This window comes from Corvus kubaryi, unplaced genomic scaffold (assembly GCF_017639235.1).
Source record: "Corvus kubaryi isolate FWS band 111438036 unplaced genomic scaffold, C.kubaryi_AGA036_p1.0 split3-73, whole genome shotgun sequence".
NCBI classification, from domain to species: domain Eukaryota; kingdom Metazoa; phylum Chordata; class Aves; order Passeriformes; family Corvidae; genus Corvus; species Corvus kubaryi.
In genome coordinates this window covers 25,733,837-25,761,365 of record NW_024582091.1, presented here as the reverse complement: position 1 = coordinate 25,761,365, position 27,529 = coordinate 25,733,837, and the positions used below count along the sequence as shown (strand labels likewise).

The 27,529-nt window shown below is 35.7% G+C and overlaps 1 protein-coding gene across 3 annotated transcripts in view; it reads right to left on the bottom strand.

The window, feature by feature from the left end:
• Positions 1 to 27,529, bottom strand: part of FIG4 (FIG4 phosphoinositide 5-phosphatase) — a 52,793-nt gene that overhangs the window by 8,760 nt on the left and 16,504 nt on the right. The window contains exons 7-21 of one of the 3 annotated variants that reach the window (XM_042017298.1): positions 26,001 to 26,129; positions 24,407 to 24,507; positions 23,795 to 23,957; positions 23,171 to 23,268; positions 21,397 to 21,530; positions 20,775 to 20,891; positions 20,355 to 20,400; positions 18,981 to 19,129; positions 16,319 to 16,485; positions 13,350 to 13,488; positions 10,557 to 10,615; positions 9,807 to 9,954; positions 8,906 to 8,989; positions 6,003 to 6,198; positions 3,448 to 3,530 (exon numbers count right to left, since the gene is read on the bottom strand). In XM_042017298.1, the coding sequence (XP_041873232.1) occupies positions 3,448 to 3,530; positions 6,003 to 6,198; positions 8,906 to 8,989; positions 9,807 to 9,954; positions 10,557 to 10,615; positions 13,350 to 13,488; positions 16,319 to 16,485; positions 18,981 to 19,129; positions 20,355 to 20,400; positions 20,775 to 20,891; positions 21,397 to 21,530; positions 23,171 to 23,268; positions 23,795 to 23,957; positions 24,407 to 24,507; positions 26,001 to 26,129 (1,813 nt within the window). Of the gene's footprint in view, positions 1 to 3,447; positions 3,531 to 3,936; positions 5,647 to 6,002; positions 6,199 to 8,029; positions 8,154 to 8,905; positions 8,990 to 9,806; positions 9,955 to 10,556; positions 10,616 to 13,349; positions 13,489 to 16,318; positions 16,486 to 18,980; positions 19,130 to 20,354; positions 20,401 to 20,774; positions 20,892 to 21,396; positions 21,531 to 23,170; positions 23,269 to 23,794; positions 23,958 to 24,406; positions 24,508 to 26,000; positions 26,130 to 27,529 lie in introns of those variants that run through there. The other 2 variants (XM_042017296.1, XM_042017299.1) reach the window with 2 other exon arrangements.

The following is a 27,529-nucleotide window of genomic DNA, read 5'->3' as shown; positions in this document are numbered from 1 at the left end:
CAGTGCAAAACCAATTGCATGAAAGAGTGTACAGAAGTCAAATGTCCAACGTGTTCCTAAACAAGTTATTGCAGCTTTTCTTTCTGCTCCATGCAGATCCTATACTGTAGGAACAAAAGCCTCAGAGACATAACTTTGGACGTTAAAGGAATAAATACTTACATTTCTAAATAAGAGAAGTATAAGTGGAAATCAAGATAATTAAGATCTCCTAGTGCAGGAGCTTGCTATTGAAACCAACTTAAAAAACCAAAGGCAAAGTAATTGCTTAAGTATATTAACTTCTTCAAATTATTCAATATTTTGAAAGTAACAAGACCTAAATGCACACAAGCAAGTTACCCCATGTCAGTAAGATACCATGCACAGTTGATCTGCAGCACACATCTTCAAATTACTTGAGGGACCTCGTGTCCCTTCCACCCTCAGCCAATCCGTGCTTCTGTGATTTCTGTTTTGACGAGAATTATCTCAGCCATCAGTGAAAATGGTCTGATAGATTCAAATTACTTTTAATTTGCATTTGCAAATAGGCTTAATATAGATCAGTTGATGTAAAGTAACTTAACCTGAAGTACTTTGAATCTGCAACACCCTAATCCTAACAATGAAAAAACATGTAACATGTCCAGCAATGTCACGTGAAGTCAGGATCTTACATCCCCATCTCCCTTATTCCAATAATAGAAAAAGGCTTGATGTGAGAACTGTAAGCATACTGTGAAAGAAATTGCTGCTATTCTCAAGTGATGTACATTTTGGAAAGTATAGATTTTACTGACATCCTTTATTACATAAATCAGCACACCAGACCAGAAATAGCACTATGTCTTGTTAGCTAAAAGAGATAAAGAATTTGTAATTTATTCTATTTTTAAAACCTGCATTGCTTGAAGGAAATGAAATAAATGCAAGGTTTGTTTTTTTTTCTTAAACAGGATATGAATAGGGAGCTTCAAAGCCTCCAAGGGGTTTACAGTTTTACATGAACAATAGATTGAATGTTAGTCCAGCCTGAAGAAATTATAAAATTGGAAATAGCTGCAATTCTGGATGTTAACACAGAGTTGTTCATCTGAACAGAGAGACTCACAGTAGACACCAGCTCACATGGGACCATTTGCAGAACTACAATAACTACCTGCTATATCAAAGGATAGCTGTCAAATTTGCATCAATTTTCTAGTGGTTAAAATTAAAAATAAACAAAGGTAGAGGCATAGAGGAAGTTAAAAATTTCAGAGACAATGAGAAACATCCTCCTTAACACTATTCAAGTGTAGTATCTTCAAATGACTCAGCATGTAGGAAATAGGGAGAAATGGGAATTTTAGAGAAAAAAGAGTAGTAGCTAAGTGGCTAAGAGCAGTAGCCAGAGAAGTAGCTAAACCTAAAGTAACAGAAAAAGATTTTTAAATAAAAAGAAAAAATGCTTTGAGTGTATTAATGAACTAAGTCAGGATGCAACACCACATATCACCAAATTAGAAGAGATCACAGTGAATTAAAATTTCCCTTAAAAATTGAGAAGGTTTCAAATATAACAGGGTAGTTACTGCTATTACACATTAGAAAATGAAAACAAATGCACACAAGGCCATTTCAATGCATGTCTCACAAGTACTCACTTCAATATACACACAGTGCTTTTCTGAGATGAGGTGTAGATTTCTTACACCCTTTTTCTCAAACATCATTAATTCTGCATTATAAACAGATGTTTGAAACATTGGTTTCCTAAGAAAATCTCATTCATTTGCACTCCCAATATCTTGCATGAGAAGGTCTCTTGGCAACAGCATTTAAAGACTTTTGGAACTAGGAGGGTCTTCAGTTTGGACCTAAATTTCTCCAACTGATTCCCAGTAATTAGTTGCCATGATTCTGACTAGTTTTCGAGGAAAAATACTGCAGTTCAGGAAAGAACCTCCTCCACCAGGGAATTCAATGAGTAACTTTTTGGTTAAGCTCTAGTTCATCTATAACTGAAATTATTCTATTCACTTCTGGTTCAAGTTAAACAGAAAAAAACATCAAAATGTTCAAAATAATTTCTGGTTTAAGAAATAAAGGAAAATTTGAACCAGTTTTTCTTTGGCATCAGCATTGTTCTGTGATATTGAAGAGAGAACTTGAGAACAACAGCATAACTACATATTTTTTTAACAAGAACAACATGTAACCAGTGCTGTGTAAGGGGTTATGGGAATTCTGAACAGCGTTCCTGATTGCTTTTGGGGGGAAGACAGTTTGTGGCTCCTGCAGGAATGGTGACACCTGTCTCCTAGAGGATAACAGTCCAAGTTACCCTCGAATAAAAGAAGAAACTTTTCTTTAATTGGAGCTGGGAGGTGACCCCTTGGTGCTTGCCCACCAATGCAAGTGGGAACTTGCTGGACCACCTAAGGAGCTGAATTTTGTCTTGGACTACACTGTGTCTTACTCATCTCCTGTATGTATGGTCTGAATCCATAAAACCCTTTATTAAGAACAAGTGGCAGTAAGATGCTGATCCAAATGCAGTGTGCAAGGGAACATTATTACACACACTGTGCTCAGGGATATACACACGCACACGAACCCACAGACTACGTATACTTGCATGCCAGTGTTTCATGGAACTCCAACAATGGCAAGGGCCAAGCTGATTTCTCCCTCTTCTAAACTTACACGACAAGTATCTGTCACTTAGATATCTGTGCTTCTACAGTGTGAGTTGTTCTGACTGCTTTCCTCAACTCTTCTCACAGTCTATACCAGATTTAGTAACGGTCTCAAGGTCTCCCTGTAATATCCACAAGCTTTTATTTCAAGCTCAAAAGACCAGGATGTTTCAAAAAAAAGGAGGAATATGAATCAGAAATTTCCTTCTAAAGTCACGCAGTGTTTCCTTCAAAAAGTCACACAACTATTTAAATTTGAGTAAAAGTTAACAGTTAACACATATCTCTATATGACATTATGTTAAAAAAAAAGACAATTTCTATTACTTTATGTGCATTTTTACAGAATGAGTTATTTCATTATGATTGACTGGAGTAATTGGAGCAATTCAACACTTGAAAAATGCAAACCCCACAGATTACAAAGCTTACAATCATGGAACCATTCCTGTGGAATTTACTTATCAATGGAACATGGACTTCCTTTGAATTTACTTCTAAATTTCTAGGACTATATTAAGTGACATGTATTTCTTTTAAAGCATCTTTCATTTGATTTAAGCTCCAAGTTTTGCTTTCAGAGACATCTGTATAGCTTCCACTGAAATTAGAGTTGACACAGACAGCTGAAAACAGCTTGATTTGGAAAAAGAGATAGCATATATAGGCAAATTTCTTTAAAACTTATCATTTAAATAAGTTTAAACAAAGGAAGCACTTTGACAAACTGCACTTAACTAGCTCGAATTATCTTTTATTGACTACCACTGGAAATTCATCTCACCTTGCATATATTGCAAGATCATCTTCTGAAGGGATATCTGAAAGATTGACCCCATACACATCTTTTGTTGATTGCACTACATTCTGGAACATAAGAAAGATTCAGACTAAGAATACCATAACAACATCCAAAGAAAGTTTGCTCTTAAGAAAGAACTTCTTTAAAAACTAAAATATAATTTCAAAAGTGCAGACAGAAACAAACAGGTCTCTCACATCCACAGCAATATTAGCTTACAGATATTTTTTTAAAAAAATAATTTATTAAAAATATTAACACATTTATTCAACAAGTAAAGAATTCTTGAAAGATAACATCAGATAAAACAACATATTAGGAGAATAAATTATATTAATAGACCATAATGGTGTAGTTATTAAATTCTGTTCTGTGTTGAAACTTAATACAGAATAAATCATATTCGTTCAGAACATGCTCCCACATTTGCTTTCACATTTCCTGCTGCCAATTCTGCAATAATTACAAACATCAGGTTGAACAAAACTATTTTTATTTTATACATTATGCAATCATGTCAGTCAACTATAACAAGGAATCAATGCACATGCAATAGTTCACTAACTGTGCCTAGTGATTCAGTGCTAAACTGAGGGGGGCTTTCTGACACGACACATATGACTGTGAGTCAACTGTAAACACAGTTTCTTTTAGTTCAAAAAGATTCAAAGTCAAAGAACTTCAGAAAGGTATGTCCTGACCAGAAGTATAAATGCATTTTTTACTAACTTCTCAGAGATGTGAACAGAAAGGAACTAGCTTTTTTGGTTCCCCCAATAATAAGGACTGCCATGAATGAACAATGCAAATTATGACTAAAATTCAATGTAGGAAAAGGTGCTAATTAATTGGAATATATTTCTTCATATCATTACTAAAAAGTCAGAATAGCTCACCCAATTTTAAGCCATTGAAATTCAAAAATGTTTCAGATCATACTTTGTGTTTACATGCATCTTTCATTTATGCATCTTAAAAATCTCAAAAAGGTATCTTAGATCTGAGTGCTGAAGTGTGCTCAAAACAGAGGGAAAATCTGATGTGAGACAAATTATGCAATAGTATGAATTAAGAATAACATTTCAACTTGGAGTTTTGTTTAAAAAAATCTAGAAACAATCTGATTTGCTGGAGAACAGGTACTCTGTTATTCAGAGATAATGGAAAACTTTCAGATAAAATATCTTGCATAAACACAAATAAATAAATGTGCTTGTACTGGCTTAGGAAGAAGACACGATTGTACTATTGAAGGCTGAAAATCCATTATTTGAGAACACAGAACCCTAGGCTAAAGACTGAATAGAATCAAAATCTGAATTGTGGCAAAGAAAAAAAAAAGGCAGTTTAATTGTCTGTTGCCTATCGGGCACTACATTTTACGCTGAGGTCATAAATACTCCATTTTCTTCGGAAGTGATAATATGCACAATACTGTAACCATTTAAATTAGCTGTGACTTAAAAAAAAAAAAATCAACCCCCCCAGACAACGTAAGTATTTTCCAAATTTCTATCATTTCCATTAGCATAACCTTTTGCTAAGACATTTTCAATGGTATCTAAAATGGATATCTACAAGAAAGAATTAGAAGAACTATTACACGAACTAATAAAATAGATACTTCCATAGCTCTTCATACATCTCATTATTTTCATTAAATAAACACCCAAGGGATTAAAAAAAATGGGAGTTATGCTAGCAAAAAAAGATTAATAACCCACAACTGAAAATATACATTCTTTCCACCTGACTGGGCAAACGCAGTTTAGTTCACTATTTTATTCGCTGCCATTATCTTCAACCTTAGTAGCACTAACAGCACAGGACCTATGCGATAACATTATCATGCACATTTTTGAAGTTAGTTAATTTTTTTTTTAAATGCCAGACCATATAATTATGGAACAGCAATTTAAAAGTGGTCACATAAACCACGTTAAAATTTAGACAGAATGAACATTAATTTACAGTTAATCAACCTAAGCAAGTGGCATCGTCCAAAAGGGATTGCTTTGTAATTCCAAGAGGTGGTTCTCAGGACCTCAGGTTCATAGTACATGTCTTTCAGGGGCTTTGCTCCAGATTAACTCCCATGGACTAAATGTTAAGTAGGTAGATCAGGTACATTCCTGGAGAAAAGGAATCTCATTTGCATGCTCAAAGGCCACCTCATGATGTCTGCCAGAGCATGGTAAGGGACAATAATCAGAAGTGCAGTACTGCTCTGAATTAACACACTAATATAGGTGCATTTTACATTATGTAATGACCCAAATACCTTTCAAATACCATAGTTTTCTGACAGTATTTTTTTTTAATGCTATTTTCCTTTGTGTTTCACTATTACATGACAAGAAGAACAGAAAAGGTTTACCACAGGTTGTACTGCAGTTATGCTAATATCTACATTAAAAAAATTACACGGGAGACCATTTCCACTAAATTTCTCAGTGCTTTACTTCTGACTGTTCTAGAACATTTTTTTAAGGGAATGTGAATTTTAAGCCTTCTTACCTAACACAGTAATTTCTTACCTCTGTAATTTTTGTATTGTCTCCTGTATCAGTCACCTTTACCGGAGTTGAACGTTGAGAAACAGCACCTTCATCTTCTTTATCTGTCCCAGAATCATCTTCAGAACTACTCGACACTGCTTCCTCGCTTGGGGGTGGAGGAGCACTAGCAGCTGTTTTGCGCTGCAGCACAGCTTCTTCTCTATTATTTTTGTTCCTATTAGGAAAGGCAGCGTGTATTTATGAAATCAGCAAGATATTAGCAATGAATATTTAAAACTCTTAATCTTGGTTACAATCTTTCTGGGGAAATAAGTTTTAACCTCTGGGGAAACTTTTTGCTCATCTCCACAATCCCCGATTGATTCCTCTTCTTCAATCTCTTCTTATTCCAGAGCATTTAAAGACAGCCCAAAGGATTCTGTCAGTTTTTCTTCACTAATTCTCTGATTCTTTACTTAAATCCCTCCCCACAACTGAATAAATAAAAAGGAATAAAAATTACTTGAGACATAACACCTTTGGTTTTGATCCTGGAAAAAAGTTTCACTTTCTGATTAATAACAATATCCACTCCTATAGCTTTCTTAATCTTGGTTCCAAATCTTAATGGTAATGTCACTTTTTTTTCTTTATTTTCCATACCTCTCCCCTCAATTCAGTTCTTTAATCAGCAACATTTCTTTATCCAGTATGTATTTCTCACTCAAGAAATTCTGGTCAATATAAAGAGGTGCCTTATTTGTAAGATACAGCATTTCTGTGTAAGTAGGCTAACACTGGATTTAACTGTATGCACTCTGAAAGGTGCACATTACTTCACCCATCATGAATTATACCAGCCTCTCGTGCTGGCCACAGAAGGGTATTTAGTTGCAATTTCCTCTCAGACACTGTCACAATCTTTCAGGGAAGGCAGTTAATGAATAGACATTAACTAATGAATACACAGTTTATAGACAAATCCCTGGAAATAGGGAAGGAACACCTCTTCCTTGCTGCAGTGACTGTCCCATGTATCACTGACACTGTGTGTGACTCACTCTAAAGAAAGACAGCAGCATGCTAAGAGGCTGTGGAAACAGCACATAGATTGATGCAAATGCTATTTGGAGATGCAGGTCTAGTGCTCTCATCAGCATCACTCGAGCCCTAGTGGAGCACATCATGACTCTTTATAGAGTGCTGCCTCTTGAAGTCAAACTCACACAGGAGTTTATCCCTGTACTGAATTAGCTACACTTTATATGCTCAAGGAACATGTACAAACAAGCAGGGAAGTCCTTCCAAAGGCTCTGATCTGAGAGCATACCCCACCCCTGAGGACATTATCGTATCAGAAGAAATCTTAGAGCTGGAACAAAACGCCTTGGGAAAAATAACACCATGGGCAAGTTTGATTTCTGCCTCAGCAGAACCTGACATTTCCTTGGACTGAAATTTACAGAAAGTTATGAAGACATAAGCAATCTTTTCAGGGAAAATTAAGGGGTTTTTCCCTACTTTTCTAAATGAGGTGAAGGTCACAAGAAAAGCAGTCCTTTCTGAAAGCTGAGGAACTGAGCAAGTAGCCAAACACTAGTAAGAGTGTTATCCTCACCTCACTCCCAACATGTACTCAGCCAAGATCTAAGCATCCTTGGGATCCAAACACTTACAGAAAAAAAGAGATCACCAAACCCTTCAGAAATGTCTTCGATCAAAATGTGATGACAAATGTGCAAGGCAAAGGTACCACCTTTTGCAAGGCTAAATAGGGTTGAGGTGCAAGAGTGAAGCCACGTTTTACCCTACAACACAGCCAACGAAGCGGAAGCCTTATAAGTGATACACAGGGAGTCCTGGAAAGCGGCTTTGATGGAGCTGATTCTCTGTCTCACATCAACCCCTAAAAATCACAGTGAAGAGCTTGAATAAAAATGCCTGAGAAAACTATATAATGGTCAAGAATTTAATGGAGTATCTAGAGACAAATTAGTTAGTCCAAAATCTGACATTATATCAAAGTAGAAGAATAAAGCTTATCCTCAAAATACTCATAAACTCACAATTCTTAGCAGAGATAAACTGTGTAACAGTTGAACAGTCTTCCTGTTTATTCCCAGTAGGATGAAATGAGATTCTATTGCTGATAAGCATAGTCTGCTCTCAACATTTATTGACAATGAGACCCTGAGGATCAGAGCACATGAGACAGTCGAATGTTCTAGTGTTTAACAGAAGGGCGAGTTTTCAGAGGAATTGATAATGTTGTGACAGCACAGTAACTACTGACAAAATGTTTCCTTAATATGAGGTATCAAAGAGAGACTGAATTCAGGAAGATTCTGCATAGCCCTTCTGTGACACAGCAATCAAGACAGCAGTGGAATAAACAGGGTAACAAAGCAGGTCCAGGATGCAAAAGCAGCTAAATGAAGCATTCATTTGTCCCAGTAACTGCTGCTGATTGTTTTATAAAATTTTATCAATAAATATTTTAGTAACTTTTTTTATCAAAGACTATGCTGAAATTGGCATTTATTTCTGTTTCAGAATATGTACTGTTTATGAAAAATTTATCATTTTTTTAAAGACAACAAGAAAATATGCACTGCTGTCAACTCCAATAGAGAATAGAGTTGCCACTAGGATGAAGAGATGATCAAATTTTAATAACTTCTGTATATTATAGATAAAATCTTCTCATGAGTTTCACTTTGAGGAATAAGAGAAAACAAGTTGGAATTAAGAATTCCTAGTGTCAAATAAAAATCTCAAATCAGATGTGATTTTGAAAGTGTACAATTCTACAGTATAACACCAATGAATTTATTTCCCATAACATAGAATATGCTTCACAGACACACATGTAAGAGTTTATATATTTTCATTACAATTTCATTACTGTTAAACCAGAACAAGATTTCTGATTTCAGACTTACCCCAACACAGATTTTCCAGTTTCATCAGGTTTACGAACAGTAAATGGACTTGGATCAATTCCCACATTCTTAGGCATAAAATCTCTGTCAAAACAGAAAGGAAAAAGTGTTCATTAACACAGTTCAACACATAAAATTTTTAAATTTTCTGGAAGAACCACCTCTAACATCTATCTGTGAATTTAAAAAAAAAATCATCATAAAAAGAGATATCAAGTTGTAACTTTACCATTACAAGTTGATGTATATATAACCTAGGTATTTAAAAAGCTTTAAGTTGCATTATTTAGTCCCACAAAACAGCTCCAAGTATCACCACTTGCCAAAGATGCTAAAACATTGTGCTCCATTCCTGCGCTAAAGAAACCCTGTAACTCAGGGTTTTGTACATTGTTTTCAAAATGCTGCCAACACTCAAATTGTGTCAAACAGCTACATGAAACATAATCTGCCTGGAAATCTTTAGCCAAACCATGATTCAGATTATGCTCAGAATATCCAGCTGATTGCTGCCAACAAAAAAAAAGACCCAAAAATATCTGGCCAGCTGTGAGAACTGGATGAACTGAAGAAAACAACTGCAAAACAAGAGCAGAACAACGAGAAAACAATTGTGTTGAAAGCAGCCTCTGTGATCTGAGTCAACAGAGAAAAGTTCATCTCTCTGCCATCAAGTGCCCAGACATTACGCACTCCATAATAAAAAAATAATTGGAAATCTAATTGCTATTTTAACAGACTTTTTTTAGAGTAACATTTCCATGTAACATTGTGATTTAGTTTCAAGAACTTTGCTAAATTTGAAATTACACATATTTAACAAATAAATCAAATGCATATTTAATTCACACTAAATCAACTCCCAGTCGAGGATTTAGAGCCACAAAACATCCCAATATACCGTGTAGAATTGGTCATTGCCAAGCAGAAAGTCTCATCAAAACTGCTCAACTCATATGGCCTAAAAAACTCATTGTGGATATCAATTTCCTCTTCGTATTTGTGGAATTTCTTCACTGTCAACTTGCGTCTGTTTTCAGCACATGTCACTGAGGGGGGAGGAAAAAAAAAAATCTTTTTACTAGCAATTACTGACTCCTGCAAAAATCTAATCAAACAGTAGCCTGCTCACCTAGCCACCATACCAGGCAATTTTTCCTACAGTCATATCCCCTCTGAGACAAGGAAATATGACATGAAGAAGATGCATTGCACATCTTTAATAAATATGCATTATCAACCACTATAATTTGATTTCATTTCATGATGAAAATTCCTAATAAAACATGCTCCACAGTACCCCAGAGAAGTAAGACACACTAGCTATATTGTATCTTCTGCAACAGGAATAGAACCACCAGCACAGATTATAAATATATGCTAACAGACAAGAAAAAAAGAAAAAACAATTAAGTGTGCCCTGGCTCATAAACATATGAAGGTCAAGTTTTAGCCACTTAGGTAGCTCTTGCAACCTGCAATTGAAAAATCGTATCTCCTTGGTGGGGGTGGGGAGGGGAAGTATTTAGAAACCATTATGGAAACACTTTTTTTTTTTCAGATTTGGGATCTAAAACAGTCAAAAAGCATTTGTAAATAAAATGTCTTTTTCAAGATACTCTGCAAGGCAAGGAGCAAATATGGGTCCTACCTTCATCAAAAGGAAGAGGTAAATGCTTTAGCACACCTGTGGTCCACCAGTAGGTATAGCTGTACAGGAAAAACAGAACTGCAATCAATACAGGAGATGGGATCTTGTATTCAGCCTATCCAGTCTGCACATAACATTCACCCATCCATACAGTATCACTTCAGCATTGTTGAATTGGCTGGTGGAGTTCAACAGGCCCCTTTCCAACTACTTTGCTCTCAAATCAGAAAATTTAAACAAATGAAGCTCAATACCAATAGTTATGGACAGAAGAGTGGCTTTGTTCCATTAAAAAAACGCATTTCAGGTGCCTACCTCTACAGCACTGAAAATTAAAGTCTTAGTACATATCACAAGTATTGATGTATTTCTCTTGTTCTGGTCGTTGGAGGAGTGGGGGGAACGCATCCCCTCCCACATGTTATTCAGATCCCAAAATTTAGGAAAAAGGTATGAAGAAATGAAGGTCAATGATAATAAAATCGGATGATTGTCAAAGCAGCTGACTTCTACACAAAGAAATACATTTTGATGTAACAGGTGTCATAAGCCTGAGAACTGTTGGCATAACTAACAGCAAAATTTAAGCCCTGCTGGAAGCTTATTCAGGATTTCTGTAAAACAACAAAGGAAGTCAAGCAACATTCATAAAACGAAGCATGTTTTATCTTTCATTCATGTTTACACAGCTTTACTCTTCTCAAATATACTTTAATTTCTTTTCTTATTTTTTCTGATAGTTTCTTCTATTTCATTACATGGAATGAAAACACAGTTGTCTTCATTGATTTTTATTTCCAATACGCGTGTATTCACAATACTGTGAGGGCTGTAATTAGAGTATTTATGTGATTGTCTCCTACTCCTGTCAATGTAGCCATCTGGAGCAGACACAGTGGGTATATTCCCACAGCCAGGGATAGACTTATTAGTGGGATTTAGGAGATGGTACAGAACAGGCAGGAAAACACACTTCAGTTCCAAGAACTGTGTATATCCTAGACAGTAAGGAATGAGTTATGCCTGATGGTCCTGCCTCTTCTCAAAGTCCTGTATCAGGCCATGCTAGTAAGCTACTTTCTCCAGTGCCTTCAGAAACTATGCAGACATACCCAGTTTTGTTGCCTGCATAAATGATAAGTAACATGGCAACACAAAGTCTCCTTTTCCATATTCACCATCCTTTCACGTGAATCATAAATTATATAGAAGTAAGATATGAACGTTATTAAGTATCTTCCTCCTGATGAGGAGGCAATTACAATATAGGAAAAGCACAGATAGTCAAAAGAAGTTTCAATGACAGGAAACATCATCTTCTATCTCCTGTATCCTTGATTTCATTATGAGTGTCATTATTTCTTTGTTGTTGTGCCCAAGGAATCCAAAAGAGGCACTACACACACAGGCAGGAAAAAGTTACACAAAGAACTTCTCCAAATGTTTGGTAGAACCAAAAAATTACTTAAAGGAGTTTTTTTTCATGTATTTATTTCACCTAGTTATTACATGAAGGTGTCATTTTGTTCACATAATAAACATCTTGACTGTATATTATAACTACTCAGAAGAAATTCTGGTTAGAATGAAAGGTAAAACTAATTAACAAGTAAATGAAGAGTACCAACATTTCTTTTTAATATTCCACCTCATTTGAGAACAGTATCTGTGACGAATAAGAGATAGCTGTTTTAACAGAGTAACAGATGAAAGGGAGACTAGAACATTTGCATATTTGCAATATATCAGCTGAATTAATTTTAGACATACAATGATGTTCAGAACGAGTAGTCAAGAAAATTAATATTGCATGTTTAATGTATGCCTGAAGTAGCATTTGGTTGTATGGCTCATATAAGCTATCTTTAAGAAAAGCCTCAGGAGACAATACAAGAGGACTGAAATTTAGAAAGAGCTGTATCATGTGGCAGCTGCTGCGACAGGTTAACAGAATAAGCAGCCAACAGGGACTGATCACACTGTTGAAACACTTGCAGTTTTCCCCAGCCAAAAATCTAAATGCAGATATTCAGATCTACCATTTGTACTAAAGAGCTTTAAGGCTCACAGAATGATCAAAGATAAAACCAGCCAAAATCCTAAGAGATTATTTAGTTGACAAGTTGAGTACTGTCCTTTTTGTTAAAAGGGATTTTTTTAAATGCACAATATTCATATTCTTCAACAAAATCATTTCCCTCTGTGAAGCAATCAAATTACTTTAAAATTTTTATACTTTACTACTTCCGTACATTACCATGCAACTACAGTGGAATGCAAATGAAGAAAAATAGTCTTCAAAAAAGGCTAGACATAGACTGAAAGGAATATAGAAAATCATGGATTTCTTGGTATGCACAGCTGCAGACTAAGTGCAGTACATAGGAAAATAAATGCTATCCTCATAAAATAATCTCAAACTCAACCATTAATAAATATGACAATCAAGAATGCACCTGTATATTGCTTAGTGGAATGTTACCACATTCATACATAACTGTACTGCAGTAAAATAGTGTAACATTTTACACTGAAGGATAGAATTTCATATGAAATTAGACTTCTTTTTAAGTACAACAGGAAAATAACATACTAAAGAATATCCTTTGAAACACCAAGGCTCAGCATTTTTTGGTAATCTCTTGAAGGTGTTTTTTTTAAGCTTTTGTATAAACATAAAAAACAGTAAGCAAGTTTTTGACAGGCTGACCTGATTATTTGATTAGCAACGTGTATGTTTTAAAATTTATTAGAGCAATACCAAACAAAATAAAAAACAGAACAGCAAAATACCTTTGCCTGGTCTGTGACAGACCAAGGGTGTTCTTGTGATGCAAATAAAAATCAGTGGGAAGCTCCCAGAGATGTGGCTTTCCTTCTGCAGGCTTGAATACTCCCAGAAAGAGATTGATAGAATCTTGCCTGTCCGCATCTGTTAGACAAGAGGCACACTCAACACCAGGAGCACTGCACAGCTCAAGCCCATTCAGACACTGCTTCTCTCTGCTCCTCAGAGTGTGCTGTGACTGCTGCGGGGCCCTCTGGGCTTCAAGCAGCACAATGGAACCTCATTTAGAGCAGACCTTCTGTCACACTGCAGGGCACACGGGGCTGGTACCAACGCTGCCTCTTCCCTTGGCTTCTCCTTCAGGAGCCCAGGCTTGGCAGAAGTCAGACCTCCCGCTGCAGCTCTGTCTCCCACCGCTGCCTATTCGTGTGTGCATGAAGCACATGCACGGATTTAGGCAAGTTTCAGGAAATCTGACACACCTTAGTGAATTTACTGCAGCCTAAATAACTGAAGAATGATTTAATGAAATTAAACAATATCCATACAACGCACGTTTCCAACAAAACATACAAATGATGAATTCTTTGGGATTTTCTTGCCAAAACATAGTAAAATGATTACATTTCACAAACACCCTTTAATAATTTGGACTTGTTTCCTGTGGTTTAAATCATCAGTTTAGCTTGTCATATTCTAAGCTCCACCAAATTATTACTTGATGTGTCTTACTTTTTCTCACCCGTACAGCTTAATTAATAGTAATTATCCTAAGAGCTTTGAGGTCAACAGATGAAAATATTTTCTTGTAAGAGTAGATTATTTTTAGATTCATGTATTTTTAATGATAGACAAACAGTACATGTGTAGCTAAGAGATTTACTTAGGAGGCAGTGATAGCACGCCTCTTGTAATCCTGCTCTGAATCTTATATACTGTATGACTTCAAGCAAATCACTAAAATTTTCTGAGTCTGTTTAATTCAAGTACATAAAATACATAAGCATTAAAAAAAAGTTTCTCGTATCAGAAACAAAAGGAAATACTGATTCATGAACTGGCTAGCCCTCAGATTTTTATTTGCATTTTAAAGGACATATTATGGATAGTAATAATAATAATAACAATAATTATTATTATTATAAATGCAGTACAGAAAATCAGAATCTTGTTCTAGAACTGTTTCCTTTTTCTCTGCTTTCTTAGAAAACTTAAAGAACAAAATGATCTCTCTCAATGTGCCACATTAACAAGCTAGCTGTTGCCAACTGAACAGGCAGTGTTGGACAGTGTTAAACCTTTAAATTTCATTGAAACAAATATTTTAAAACTCCATAATAAACATGAAACAAAGTAAATATGACATTGAATGCCACATTGCAACAATGTCATCTTCAAGCACAAAAAATGCCTAAAGCGTCAAAAATAATTGCCTCAAATGGGATCAAATACCAAAATCATAAGTAAATTGGGGAAAGTGTGCAGCACCCTTTAAGAAAACTTCATTCAAAGACAGTATTGACTTCAGTAAAGATTAGTGTCTGTTTGTGTACTTTGCTACAAGTTCATTCAGATGACCCGATGGACGTTTTTATTTCCACAGTTTTCTTTTTTTTGTAACATCTTTTTTACAACAAATTCTTTTATTACTAGAAGACATGCATATCATGACTATCCTTGCAAACAGACCACAACCCCAAATGTGGACCTAGAACTTTGCTCAGGCTTCCACCTAACCGTTTCAGTGGCTGGCATAAAAGTGAACAGCTCAGAGATTCGTTCCATCTTCTACATCACAGTACAGGGGACACTGCAAGGGTGCTACCTTTGGCTCATAAGAATTGATGAAACCAGACCTTATTGCCAGTGCAAATAATAAGAGACCATATGACTGAAATAAACAAGTTCTCTATTTCCCATTTAATTTGGGCAAATATGATACACGAATTACAAGATTTACATTCAGAAAAGTTACTCTGAATTGTGTGCTCTCAACATTGTTATACACACAGAAACAATAATTTTAGCCAAAGAAGTCAGAGATTACTGAAGTATTTCTAGCCATTGCCCAACTCACTGTTTTAAAGTTCACACAGTCTATAAACAATTGCGGTCTACTACAAAGAAGAAAAAAAATAGGTACTTCTACCCCTGCCTATGCAAGTTTTGTGAAAAAGAGTAATAGAGGACTGACACAATATTGATAACACGGTAACACGGTTTGGCCTTCTGACATGTCTTAGACTGCCCTTTGATCATTCTTTCAGGTCTTCTTCAAGACTTCTAAACACCCAACACTTTTTTTTGTTATTTTGCAAAAGATAAGGCTCAGCATTTTTCAAAGAGGCTTTCCCTTAGCGATGTTGCCCAGAAGAAAGTAGAACACTCAGTGTTCTACCAATGAGTGATATGAGCTAGTAAAGGAGTAAGTTAATATTTTACAGCTTATTTAATGAAAAAAAATAGCTCATTTACTTGAGTTTTGAATTTTGTCTTTTCTACCACAGATTTAACCATTTGTAGCTCCTATTCACACAAAACAATTACATGCACTACAGCTTGCTTTGTTTTGAGCTCTCAGAAACATCACTAGAAATACTCCACATGAAGCTTTCTACTCATGTTTAGATTTATCGGTTTCCTTATATTTGCTGAAAACATTCTGTCCAACATTTTAACACTCAGTAACACCTACCTGCTTCTCTATTGATCTACAAATGTCACTGACAGATGCAGTGCTACATGTATGCATTTTCTAAATAAAGGTCTGCATGCTACAACATAGGATAAATCACTATCTCATCAAATCAGAATACTTATTTGAGAATTACCTATTTGAGAAATACCTATTACTGAATTACCTGGAAATTATAGTATAGAGGAACTCTGTCACAAGATCATAGTGCAGATTACTGAAACATCATGAGTAAGATGCTTTGTAAACAATAGCTTAAATGAAAGCACTTAAATTTACCTGAGAAAGCATTACTATAATATCTTGAGAGTGTTTGCATAATATCTTTGGAATGCTGAGTCCATGGAGCAATCTTTCTATACGTTTTCACTCTGTGCACAAGCTGAGAGCCTCCATACTGCAGAGAAAGCGTGTCTCCATGATCTTCATATAATTCTTCAAATAATCTGAAGGAAAAGCAAAATGTGTCATCTATCAAACTTCTGAATAGAATTTTTAAAGAGAAAATATAATAAAGTCTTTCTGCATATGCAATACAGTTTCTTCTCCTTTATTCAGATAAATATGTGGAAATTTTATTCAGATATAATAATTACTAAGAAGATTTAGACTTTGAGATTTTCATTACTTTTTAATATAACAGAAGAGGTTCACACAAACAGAGCAAGCAGTTGTATAGATTCAGGAAGAAGATTAACATGTCGTACTACTTAATGGGGAGAAAACAAACAATATATCTTCACTAACCAAGGCATGTTTCATACACTAGAAGGGACAGAACATATCAATATCTCAAGGCTACATTTTCTGTTAAGTACACCAGGAATGAAGTTAGCATAACCTTCCAGAAACCCCCCTAGTTACAATAATGATGGCTCAAAGGTACAAAATGAATAAACATGACTTGTAAGAGAAGTGTATGGCAGTCAGGTAACATTTGCTGGAGCTGGAAAACCTTGGTGTAAGCAGAAGGCAAAAAGAATTGGTTAAGAATTGACTTGAACAAGGAGAGCTAGCAAAAAAGTGAAGAAGTCCTCTGGCATCAAGAAGTTGACAGCATTCAAACTGGGAGCAGTCCAAATAGCAAAAATTAAACAAGCTTTTTATCAATGACAAAAACAAGACAACAGTCTCAGAAAAAGAGGCTATCTTAAGGAGATGGCACTCAGTCGAAAAGATAACATTCAAAAGTGCTTCTCAGAAATGCCTTGCTTGAGCAAGACAATGACAAGGATGATATTTTGCTAAAAGAGACTAGAAGTTTAGTTGAGAGACAAAACCCCCAAAACAGAACAAAACAAGCCCCAACCCCTCCCCAAAACTAAAAAGCAAACCCAACCACTAAACCTGTGGGAACATGTTTCACATCAGTATGGGAAGACAAAGTAACTTGGGCATTTACATGTAATACCTGTAGAAGAAAGAAGTCCTTCAGGACTGAAAAGGAAGACAGAAACAAACAACAAAATAAAATTAAAACCAAAATGCACCAAAACAAGACAACAAAAGCATTCCCCTAAGAAAGTTTCCAACAAAGACACAGTATTGCATAGGTAACCTAGCAACCATCTGACCGAAGCTCTCCTCAAAGGGATCTGGATGAAGAACACTTATCTGAGCATCAAATCAATTTCTGTAGAAACTAAATAGCTGTCCATCAAATCTTCTGTACAAGGTCAAGTACAGTAAGATCAATTAGGAGGAAACATCTGCTAAGTAACTTTAAATAAACAAAAGAGAAACCCCAAAACAACAGACAAAAAACCCCCCAAAGAAATAACCCAAACCCCACTTGCCTACACACCAATCATTCAGAGTTCATGACACCGTGTATTAGAATCTCATTTACTTCTTTGGGTTTGTTTTTGTTTGACCAGTAGCCCCAGGAGGCTGCACAGCAACTGGTATTGGCAGCAGAAATTATTTGTTCCCAGAGGTAAACATACAGCTCCCAGCAGCTGGGACATGGTGGATGAGAGGCACTGCTAGCACACCCAGGAAGCCACCAGTGGGTGCCCTCCGTGGCCACCAGGCCAGAGGCCAGGAGCCACCACTTGCACAGTGAACCAATGTGCTGCAGGTGAGGCTGTTTCTGCAGCACATACCGGCTCCAGGCCCCAGGCAAGCGCAGGAAACTAACAGAAGAAAAGAGGAGGAGCTGAAGGTATGTCTCAAGTAAAGGGGACGGAAGCCCAACTACTTGTGTTTTCTGAATACAAGTTAGGTCTCCGTGCTCTAAAGCTATCAAACCACTAGTTAAAATCATCAATGAAGCCATAAGTTTCAGTGACGACAACAGTTTAAAGACTCCTACATTAATTTCTGAAGCATATTTGCAAGTAGCTTAGTTTACCCTGACCCCCAAAACATTTCAATACAAATGCAGGTTTTCATGAAGTGTTTGAGGATGCTTGTATAAGTACCATTGACACTTCATATGCAAGAAGAATTTTGCTGGAAAGCTTTTCTTCAATAAATCAAAACCCATGAAATTTTTCCAAAGAAAAAGGACGGAAGAGCAAGGTAAGATGTACTTCTATACAGTCTGGCATTCTCCATGAAAGTATGTATTTATTTCAGTTTTCACCTTCAGTCAGCATTTTGCCTCAAGCAATTGAAACAAGTGTAAAAGGCTGGGGTGGAGGTTTTCTTAAATTTATTTCAAAGGAAAACACTTCTCTTTAAGTTTAGGCATATAAAAAGAATAAAGACAGATTATCTCATAAGAAGACTGATTAACATACTTTTCCAGAAGATCAAACTTCCAGCATGACTGGATTTTCTCAAGATTTCAAGTATGGAAGATTTTTTAATCTTGGATGAATAAACATTAAATCATTCCAGTAGCAATAACTGTATGCTTCTTCTGCATGGACATAATTCTCCATAATCTCTTGACTCAAAAATTAAAACTACGACACACTCGATTAATCTATCTTACCTTACAGCATCTGTATCAAATTGTAAATTTGGTTTATCAATCAATCCCAATGAATACAGCTGGTAGGCCAAAGCACATTTCCCCACCATAAACTGGGCTGTGTTAGTGCGGTCTAAACAGTCCACACAATTCGTTCGGAGAACTCCAGTCTGGTAAAGCAATCCAAATAAAAGATTTATCTTAATCAACAAATTACTACACTCATGATTATTACTTTTTTACTATCAGCTAAGTCTTATCAAATCATGTCTTCATGATTTGATGTCTTATTAAATTATGTCTTCACAAAAATTTGAGGAAAGGCATTTCTAATAAAAGTTAAAAACCAATTAATCTCGAGCAAGCTACGTCAGACTGCTGTCATGCCTACTTTCAAAATATTCTTGCTTTTATCATCACACCTACTGCATGTTCCCTCAACTCACAAACAGCCTTGAAGAAGTCACAATTTGGATGCCACTCACAAGATGTCTAGTCAGCGACGAACTGTGATCTGAATGGTTACATGTAAGTCACTGGTGACTCTCAAATCATTAAAGATAAAATAATCACTTTCCTACTACAGGTAAACCTGTTAAGGCTAACATAAAAAAAACTAACTAGGGTTGATTTTTTTTTAAGGGATCAAATTCTATCTGCTCTGCTGTTTATCTGCCCTCAACAAACATATCCCAGTGATCAGCTAGTACAGAATGGTCACATGCTCTCTAACTTACAGGAAGTACAAAATTATGAATGGCAAGTCAAAGCAACTAATGCTTCTTAAGAATATGCACTGTGTTCAGAGTATAAAACCATAACATTCAGGTATATATTTGATACTGTATGGTTTGCATTTCAGTCAGTACTTTTCTGACCTTAAAGGAAGATGTGTTTCTAGTTTTATTTTCTTTTAGTGATGGAAACTGTAACAATGTACAGAAAAATTCAGCACTGGTGAAAATGTCAGTAACCCATGTTCATGCGTGTCAGTATGTTACCAGGGTTAAGTATGCTTATTCCTCACTTCTTCTGTGTAACATTTTATGAGATGTAGTTTGCTAAAATGCTGCTGGTTTAACTTTCACTGCACTGGTAACATTACAGACTAAACTGTAATGGAAACTAATTTAAAATACAAGCATTTCTCAGACTAAGTCCAGCAAAGATACAGTTCCAATACCATAAGGTTTTGGGGTACCATGCAAGAACTTTAGGCCCTAATTCCCAATTAAATTTCTGGGAAGGACAGCAGTAATAATGTGTACCATAAATACTGATTTAAGAGCAGTCTGTGAGTCACCAATCAGGTATTTAAGGGAAATTGTTCACTGTTCTTTGGGAGTGTTGATCTACATCACTATAATTATGAACTAATAAAGCATATTTTAGTACCTGCAAACGACCAGTGGAAACAACACAACCTCCCAGTTCATTCCACCTGGAAGACAAACAAAACAGAATGACTTTCAAATAAGTTTATAAAATAACAGATCATATCAGTGACAAATAGTTACTTCTGGATTTGCAGGGACTCAAGAGACTTCATCTGCAGAAGTCTAAACAAATACAGTTTCTATATTTAAAAAACATTTTAAACTTTTTACTTTTAATACCATAAAATCCACTGATCAACAACAGACTCAGTAACATTTAGATGGCAATTATCTTATTGGTATGCCTCAAAAGAAGTCATTCAGTGATTTCCAAATTAGTAAGTCTTAAAATAAGAAGTATCTTAATAAACATAGAAATTCCAAACAGCTTTCTAAGGAATAAGTGCTATTCATTATGCATCAAATAAATTAGAGGTACTTTTCATCTGGACGCAAGATACTGCAGTAGGAATCAGGTCGATTTACAAAAAATCCAGTCTTCTTTACTACACTTTCTGCAATCACATTCAGTCTGTCAAGGACATTGCAAAGTTTGCTGAGGAGAAGGGGAAAAAAAAAAAAAAAAAAACAAGAGACAGTCAAGATACATTAATACTAAAAAAACTTTCACTACTTGAAAAGTTTTTCCATAACAAAAATGATTTAAAAACAGGCCCATATCACAGCTTTATTCATCCAACAGTAATTATGTCTATATTTTTCTTAGATTTTACAGGAAAGAGAGACTGACTGTATCTGAGCAATTTTACTTCTTTTTGATAAAAATGTTACATAAACTAGAAGCAGAAGACATAAAAAACCTAAAACTCCTTGATATTTACATCACACTAATTTTTCTCTACCAAACTTTCTGTGATTCAAAAATATGAATGAGGCAGAAAAAGATGTATGATTACAAAAGGAATGTATGATTACAGAAAAGGATGTAAGCTGAATCACAGTCCCTTGTTTTGTTTGCAAGGTGCTGTTTTGTTCAGTAACATTTGCTTCCATCTGTGCATGGCAGCCACAAGCACTGGCACAGAAAGGATTTTTTCTACCTTTTAGTGTATTTGGCCATATCCCAGGGTATATATATAATTGCATGTTCTGGGGGTAAGAACTGGTTGAGATATGTCACAGCAGCAACAAGTTCTTCACTGAGAATCCTTTCATGCTTTCTTTTTTCACGTTCCTTCAGCAAAAAGAAAAGGAATTTAACATCACAATTTTCATTAACAAATGTATATAACCCATACACAGGCACACATACATGCATGTATACATAATGGAAATCAAAAGTGGAAGCTGTAACAACAGCAGGCAGTTCTTCATAAATAGTACAATTAAATTAAGAACAGAAAAGATAGAAAAATCTGAACATTTTAGGTTTTTGACAATTTATCTGTATTTGTAATAAAAGTGACCTGTTTCAACTGTGCATAATCATTGGCTACAAAATGGAATGCTGTAAGAGTAAAGAACACACAGAAACAAAAGTGGCAACGTAGATGAAATGGAGAATGACAAAAGAGAAGCAAAATGATAGGCAGAAAGAGAAACATCACATTCAGTTCTGAGTACAAGAGGACAAAGAGAAATTCTTCTCCATTAGAGGCAGGAGATGGGGAACAACAGCTCCCATCTCCCAGTCTTGCAATAATTTCTAAAAATTAGAATTCTGTTGCCATTGCCTGAATATAACATATGTTTTCATAGAACCATAGAATGGTTTGGGTTAGGAGAGACCGTAAGATCATCTAGTTTCAACCCTCTATCATAGGCAGGGATGCCTCTCACTACTTCATGTTGCTCAGGGCAACATCAAACCTCGCCTTGAAGCAGGCACTCTATATTAGTATGGCTTGCCTCTCACTCCACCCAAACTAAACCCTATCCTGAACCTAAGCTATAAAAACTGCTAATAAATTAATTACTAATTAACAAGCTTCTAGATTAGACAGATACAAGAGGACATATACCTCATCAACATTTAAAAAATCAAGGGCTTGAGAGAGAAGCCCTCAGCATTGGTGTAAAAGCAACAGATACATCCAAAAAAAAAAGGTGTTCAGGTTAGAGGCCTTAGCCCTCCTTGCTCTTTTTTTTTTAATGTTTTCAAGGTACACAGAGTAATAAATGAAAATGAATTCTACCATCTTAATATTTAACATCTACAGAGAGGGAAAGAAGGGAAGGCAATGTCAGTCACTGCATCAAAAGCCTTGTGACTCAAAGCAATTAATTATTCACATGTCAAGGTCACGTGAGCCCAGATTCACACAATCACCATGGCTCTTAAAAGCTATGGCTGCAAGAGACATTTTCTTGTCAACAAACACTATTCTACGTTGATCCTACAGGCTCCTGGACAGTCTTAAAAGCACTCCTACACAGAGCAGAGTCATGGAAGCAAACAACAGAAGGTAAGTCTTTGCCATAATATTTTCAAATATTTCAAACTCTACTACCTGCCAAGAAGCCTACAAACCTCACTTTGCATAGAACCATACTATTTTAGTAATTTTTAGTGCTAAATTAAATTCAGTGGTTAACTTATTCGGACTTACAGCTAAAGGGTAATAGCAAAAACCTGAAAAGAACAGTGAAAGGTTACTGTAAGAAGTCTCTAAACATGGGAATTTTTTTTTTTTTTGAAGAGCTGTAGTGGAAGCAGAGTTATGTACTATACCCTGTAGGATGAGATTTATGAAGAAAATATTCTACTTATAAGCTAATACTAGTTTAGAACATAACCAAGATTACACAGAGACTCTACAGAAAGAAGCATAATATTAAACATTTAACACATAGAACATATTAAAAATATTGTACCTTCACAAGGTTCAATATAATAATGGGAGAGCCAAATCTTTGAAGCATTTGGTCAAAGTGAAGAGCAGCAACATGTGCATAAGGATCTGCTTGGTCCACTGAAACAAACATATATTCAAGATGATAATAAGTGAGCTGTGGAATTTTCCCTTAATAGTACTCTTCACAAAAGACGTATTAATTCTCTGGTAGTAATGACATCATGCAAAAGCTGTTAAAAAAATATTCCCTTTGCCAAATTGTAGGCAACTTCTTAAATTTTCATGAAATGCTTATGAGGAATAATTATTCTGGCCCCATTAATTTCAACCCAGACATTTCCACCATTTTCAACAGGTTTAATATTTTACCCACAATACTAAGAGAAATGCAGCTAACTTCATACACAAAGTAAGTACAAAGAAAGTTTTTCAAACAGAAACTCTTGCTATTTAATTTCTGAATGTGAAGTCTAAGACGGAAGTTTTTTTCTCAATTTTTTAACCTTAAATGATGGCTTCCCAGAGCACAAGTGCCTAGACAATTTGTTTGTTTTTGCAAATTCAGTTTTCACTTATTCTCTCAGATGTTCCTTTAGGATACAGCACTAACCATAATCTATCACAAAAAATAATTTGTACACACGTGTTATGGGTGGCTTAGGCATCATAGTTGAAATATCTTGAGACCAGTACAGAGGGACAGACCCTCGAACCTGAACATAGGAAGAATAACTCCCCGCAGAAAATGACATAACTGAAGCATCATAAAGTATTTGTTCAGTTTCCACTTCATTAGCAACATCTCCCTAAACCAAACAAAAATACACAAGTGATGTAGATATGACATCAAAGTCGCATGCAGTACAGAGTATTGATCATTACAAACAGAGCACAAAGAAACTGTGAGACACTGAACCACAGCAGTGAGAACAACACTGAAGGTTATATTCCCACTTGTCCCTAATGTATATTACCATATTTTTATTTTTTTCCCCTCAGTTTGGGAAATAACAGCATCTCTAAGTGTAAAAAACCAAAACAAGTGCCAATTTAGAACTATTAAATTTATTATTTTAAGAACAACTTTATTATGCCAATGAAAAATGCAATGATACATGTGATAAAATTATCTAATAGCATAATTTATAGCCAAAACCGTAAACTCCTCTAAACCAGCTCTTCAGTCAGTCAAGTTCAAGCTTTCATACTGGGGAGGGGCAGGAGGAAAGAACCCCTAAAATCGTATTTTATTTACCTCACAGTTTGATCCTCGTTTCAGAAAACGTGTTCCAGCAAATTTGCTTGATCTTCTGGCTATCAGAGTGACATATATAGGGCGACCATATATTAACAGCTCTTGAAAGAAAAGTTAAGGTTTACACGTCACATGCAATTTTTTGTTCACTTACCTTATGCACACCAAAGTAAGTTCTAACAAAGGTGTATGAAACTGAAATAATCTGATTTACTAAAATCACCTTAACAGTGATGAGCATCACTTCCAAATTTATTTTGCAGCTGGAAGAGAACATTGCCCTTTCCAACAATCGGTTTTAAGAACTTTGAAAAGAGACTCTACATTGCAATACATCACCCACTTTTCAGAACATACAGAAGAGAAGCAACATTTCTATTTCATGAAATGACAGTGGAGGTGAAATAGATACAAGATATACCTAGCATTGCAAATGCTGCTTTTGTGAATACTGGGATTAAAACTTGGGAGCTTCATTTTCAGATGAAGTATATTCGTCACCCTGTAATTATTGGTTTAGAAAAATAGATCAATTTGCAACTACTTAAGCAACAACAACTGAAAGCCAGAGGCAAACAGGCTACAGTCTTTATATTTTACTAAAAACAAGCTGATAGTTACACTAGGCATCTGATTCTATCACTGTTTCCTCAGTGTGAGGGAGACACAAGAAAGAGGAAAGAAGACATTTGCTCACACACTAAGCAGGCATAATGTCGGTGGTCAGATCCAGCTTTGATCAAGTAAGACCACAAATGAAACAGTGGTATGTGGAAACAGATAGAGCTTTTTGTCTGGGGACTAAGCCAATGACCAACAGTCTTACAATTGTAAAAAAGCAAAATTAAATTTTGCAGACATCACTAACCTTAACTTCATAATTCTATTTGCTTCCCCAGAAATTTTGAACTAACATGATACTGTTGAGGAATAAATTACAGTGTCTTCATAACACACTAAATTCTTATCACATAACACAACATTTCTTTGGACTGTGGTATGCATTTGGACTTTTGCTCCTCCTGCTACAGTGTACATAGACCCATTTAACTATTTAAAACAGTATATAGTCAAGAAAAGAGACTTTAACATGTACCTCTTCACACAGCAGGGCTGAAGTTCTATCATCGTCTTCAACAGAAGGACAGTAAATACAAGAATTTCTGCAAATCTCAGTTATTAAAAAATGTTTTAGAGAAGATTAGTAGGAGAGCATTTCTATGTCAGTGTCATGGTTTAAACGCAGCTGAAACCAGATCAGTCAGCAATTCAGTTCTGCTTAGCTTTTCTCCCTTTCCTCAAACATCTATGAAAAAAATGCAGCTGAGCCTAAAAATCCTCTCAAGCTTTTTACTACTAAACCCCATGCTTAAAAAAGACCCCCAATGAAAATGCAGTCTACCTGTGTTAGGGCCCTCTTACAATAACTATATTTCTTATTTAGCATAATACCTAGAAAAGTAAAGAAAACGAAAGCCAAACAATAATTATAAAATTGAATGGTATTTATATGATAAAGAAATAATTCAATGTTCAAACTGGGGTTTTTTTTTAAATTGATAAATCGAAATTCATTACAACAGTAGAAGGATACTTGATTGCCCACAGAATCCATGAATAATATACAGCAGCCAGTCACGATGAACAGCAGTTCTTACTGCTTCCAGAAGCTTGGCATTCCACACATACTTTTCGTAAGGTTTACTGCAAATCCCAAATACACCTAGGAAGTTGTTACAATGAAAATGCATTAGCAATTAAGAAACAAGCTCACCTGCATTGGACTGCTTTAAAATCCAGGACACTGGATTTTCATTTTGATTTTCCCTTGACTGCAATTCAGTGTATCATTTACTCGCATCCTCAAGGCTGGCAAACACATATAATTCCAGGCACATGCTGAAGTCCAGCATTTATGAGGATCTGCAGTTTTTTATAGTTGCCAGTCACTGTTGTGATTGAGTGCCTTCATGCAGAAGTTACTGATATACTTCAGTACTGAAAAGAGATGTCTGCATAGTAGCACCAAGAGATTTGATAACAAGGGAAAACAAGCTGTGAATTCCAGTTAAGGCAAAAATGCTCTTATAGGAGGACTTTATAAGCTTCTCAGTTCTGGGTCACCTCTAATTACCTGCTAGGTTATGGAAGATAATGCACATCAATCCTTTTTCACACAATTCAACACAGTTTCCCTAATTTGCACTAACACCGAGAAGCACACCTATTGTAGACCTGCAAATTAAAATTCTGTTTCTAATATATCTGGAATCTGAGTCTTTTTCTGTTCCAAATACAAGGACCAAGATGACAACTGCCACTGAAAGGTGGTAGAGGGAATTGAATGAATCTGAAACTTAAAACAGAAGAAAGAGGATAAGAATACTATTTCCTATAGTTTTGTACACTTTTTTCAAATGAAGTTTCTGACAGGACAAATTATATCGTAGCAGTATGAACACCAATTATAGCAGAGAACTGCAGCAGTCAAATGTTCTGCTGGAGGGAAAAGATGAGTTCTCCTTACAGACTACAGGTGAAAATGCAGCTGTTGAAAAAACTATTGGTACCTAGACCCAAATTACTGTAAACCCAGGGAAAATTCATGTAACCAAAATATTTTTGTGAGTTTACACACTCAGCAGAAGCTGGTCACAAGCACTTAGCCAGCAATTTTTCCCTTTTTCTTACTCCTAGCAGCATTTCTTTGGTGACAATTTATTCTTAAATGACAGGTGGCTATTTGTTACACATATTCTATGAATATATATGTGACTAGCACACACTGCTGATGGAGTCAAGGTTAGGGCATCTTCATTTCCTATTGTTTTTACAAAGACATAAGAGAGACAGTGCCTTTGTAAGGATTCCTGAGGGATGTTGCAGATATGAGTCTTTCCAGAAGAGGAATTATTGCTCTCTTTACTCCTTACAGTCCTTTCTGATATTGTAGCATTTGAGAACCAGTTTCTGGTATCTTGATATATATGATCATGTTACTAATATCTTTTTCTTGGGGGGATGGGAGTTTCATTCAACAGAATAAAATCCAACATTAAGAATTTCAGGGGAAAGTTTCTCTGTACGTGTGTGTGTGGGGGCATGCAAAGTAAATGGGAGAGA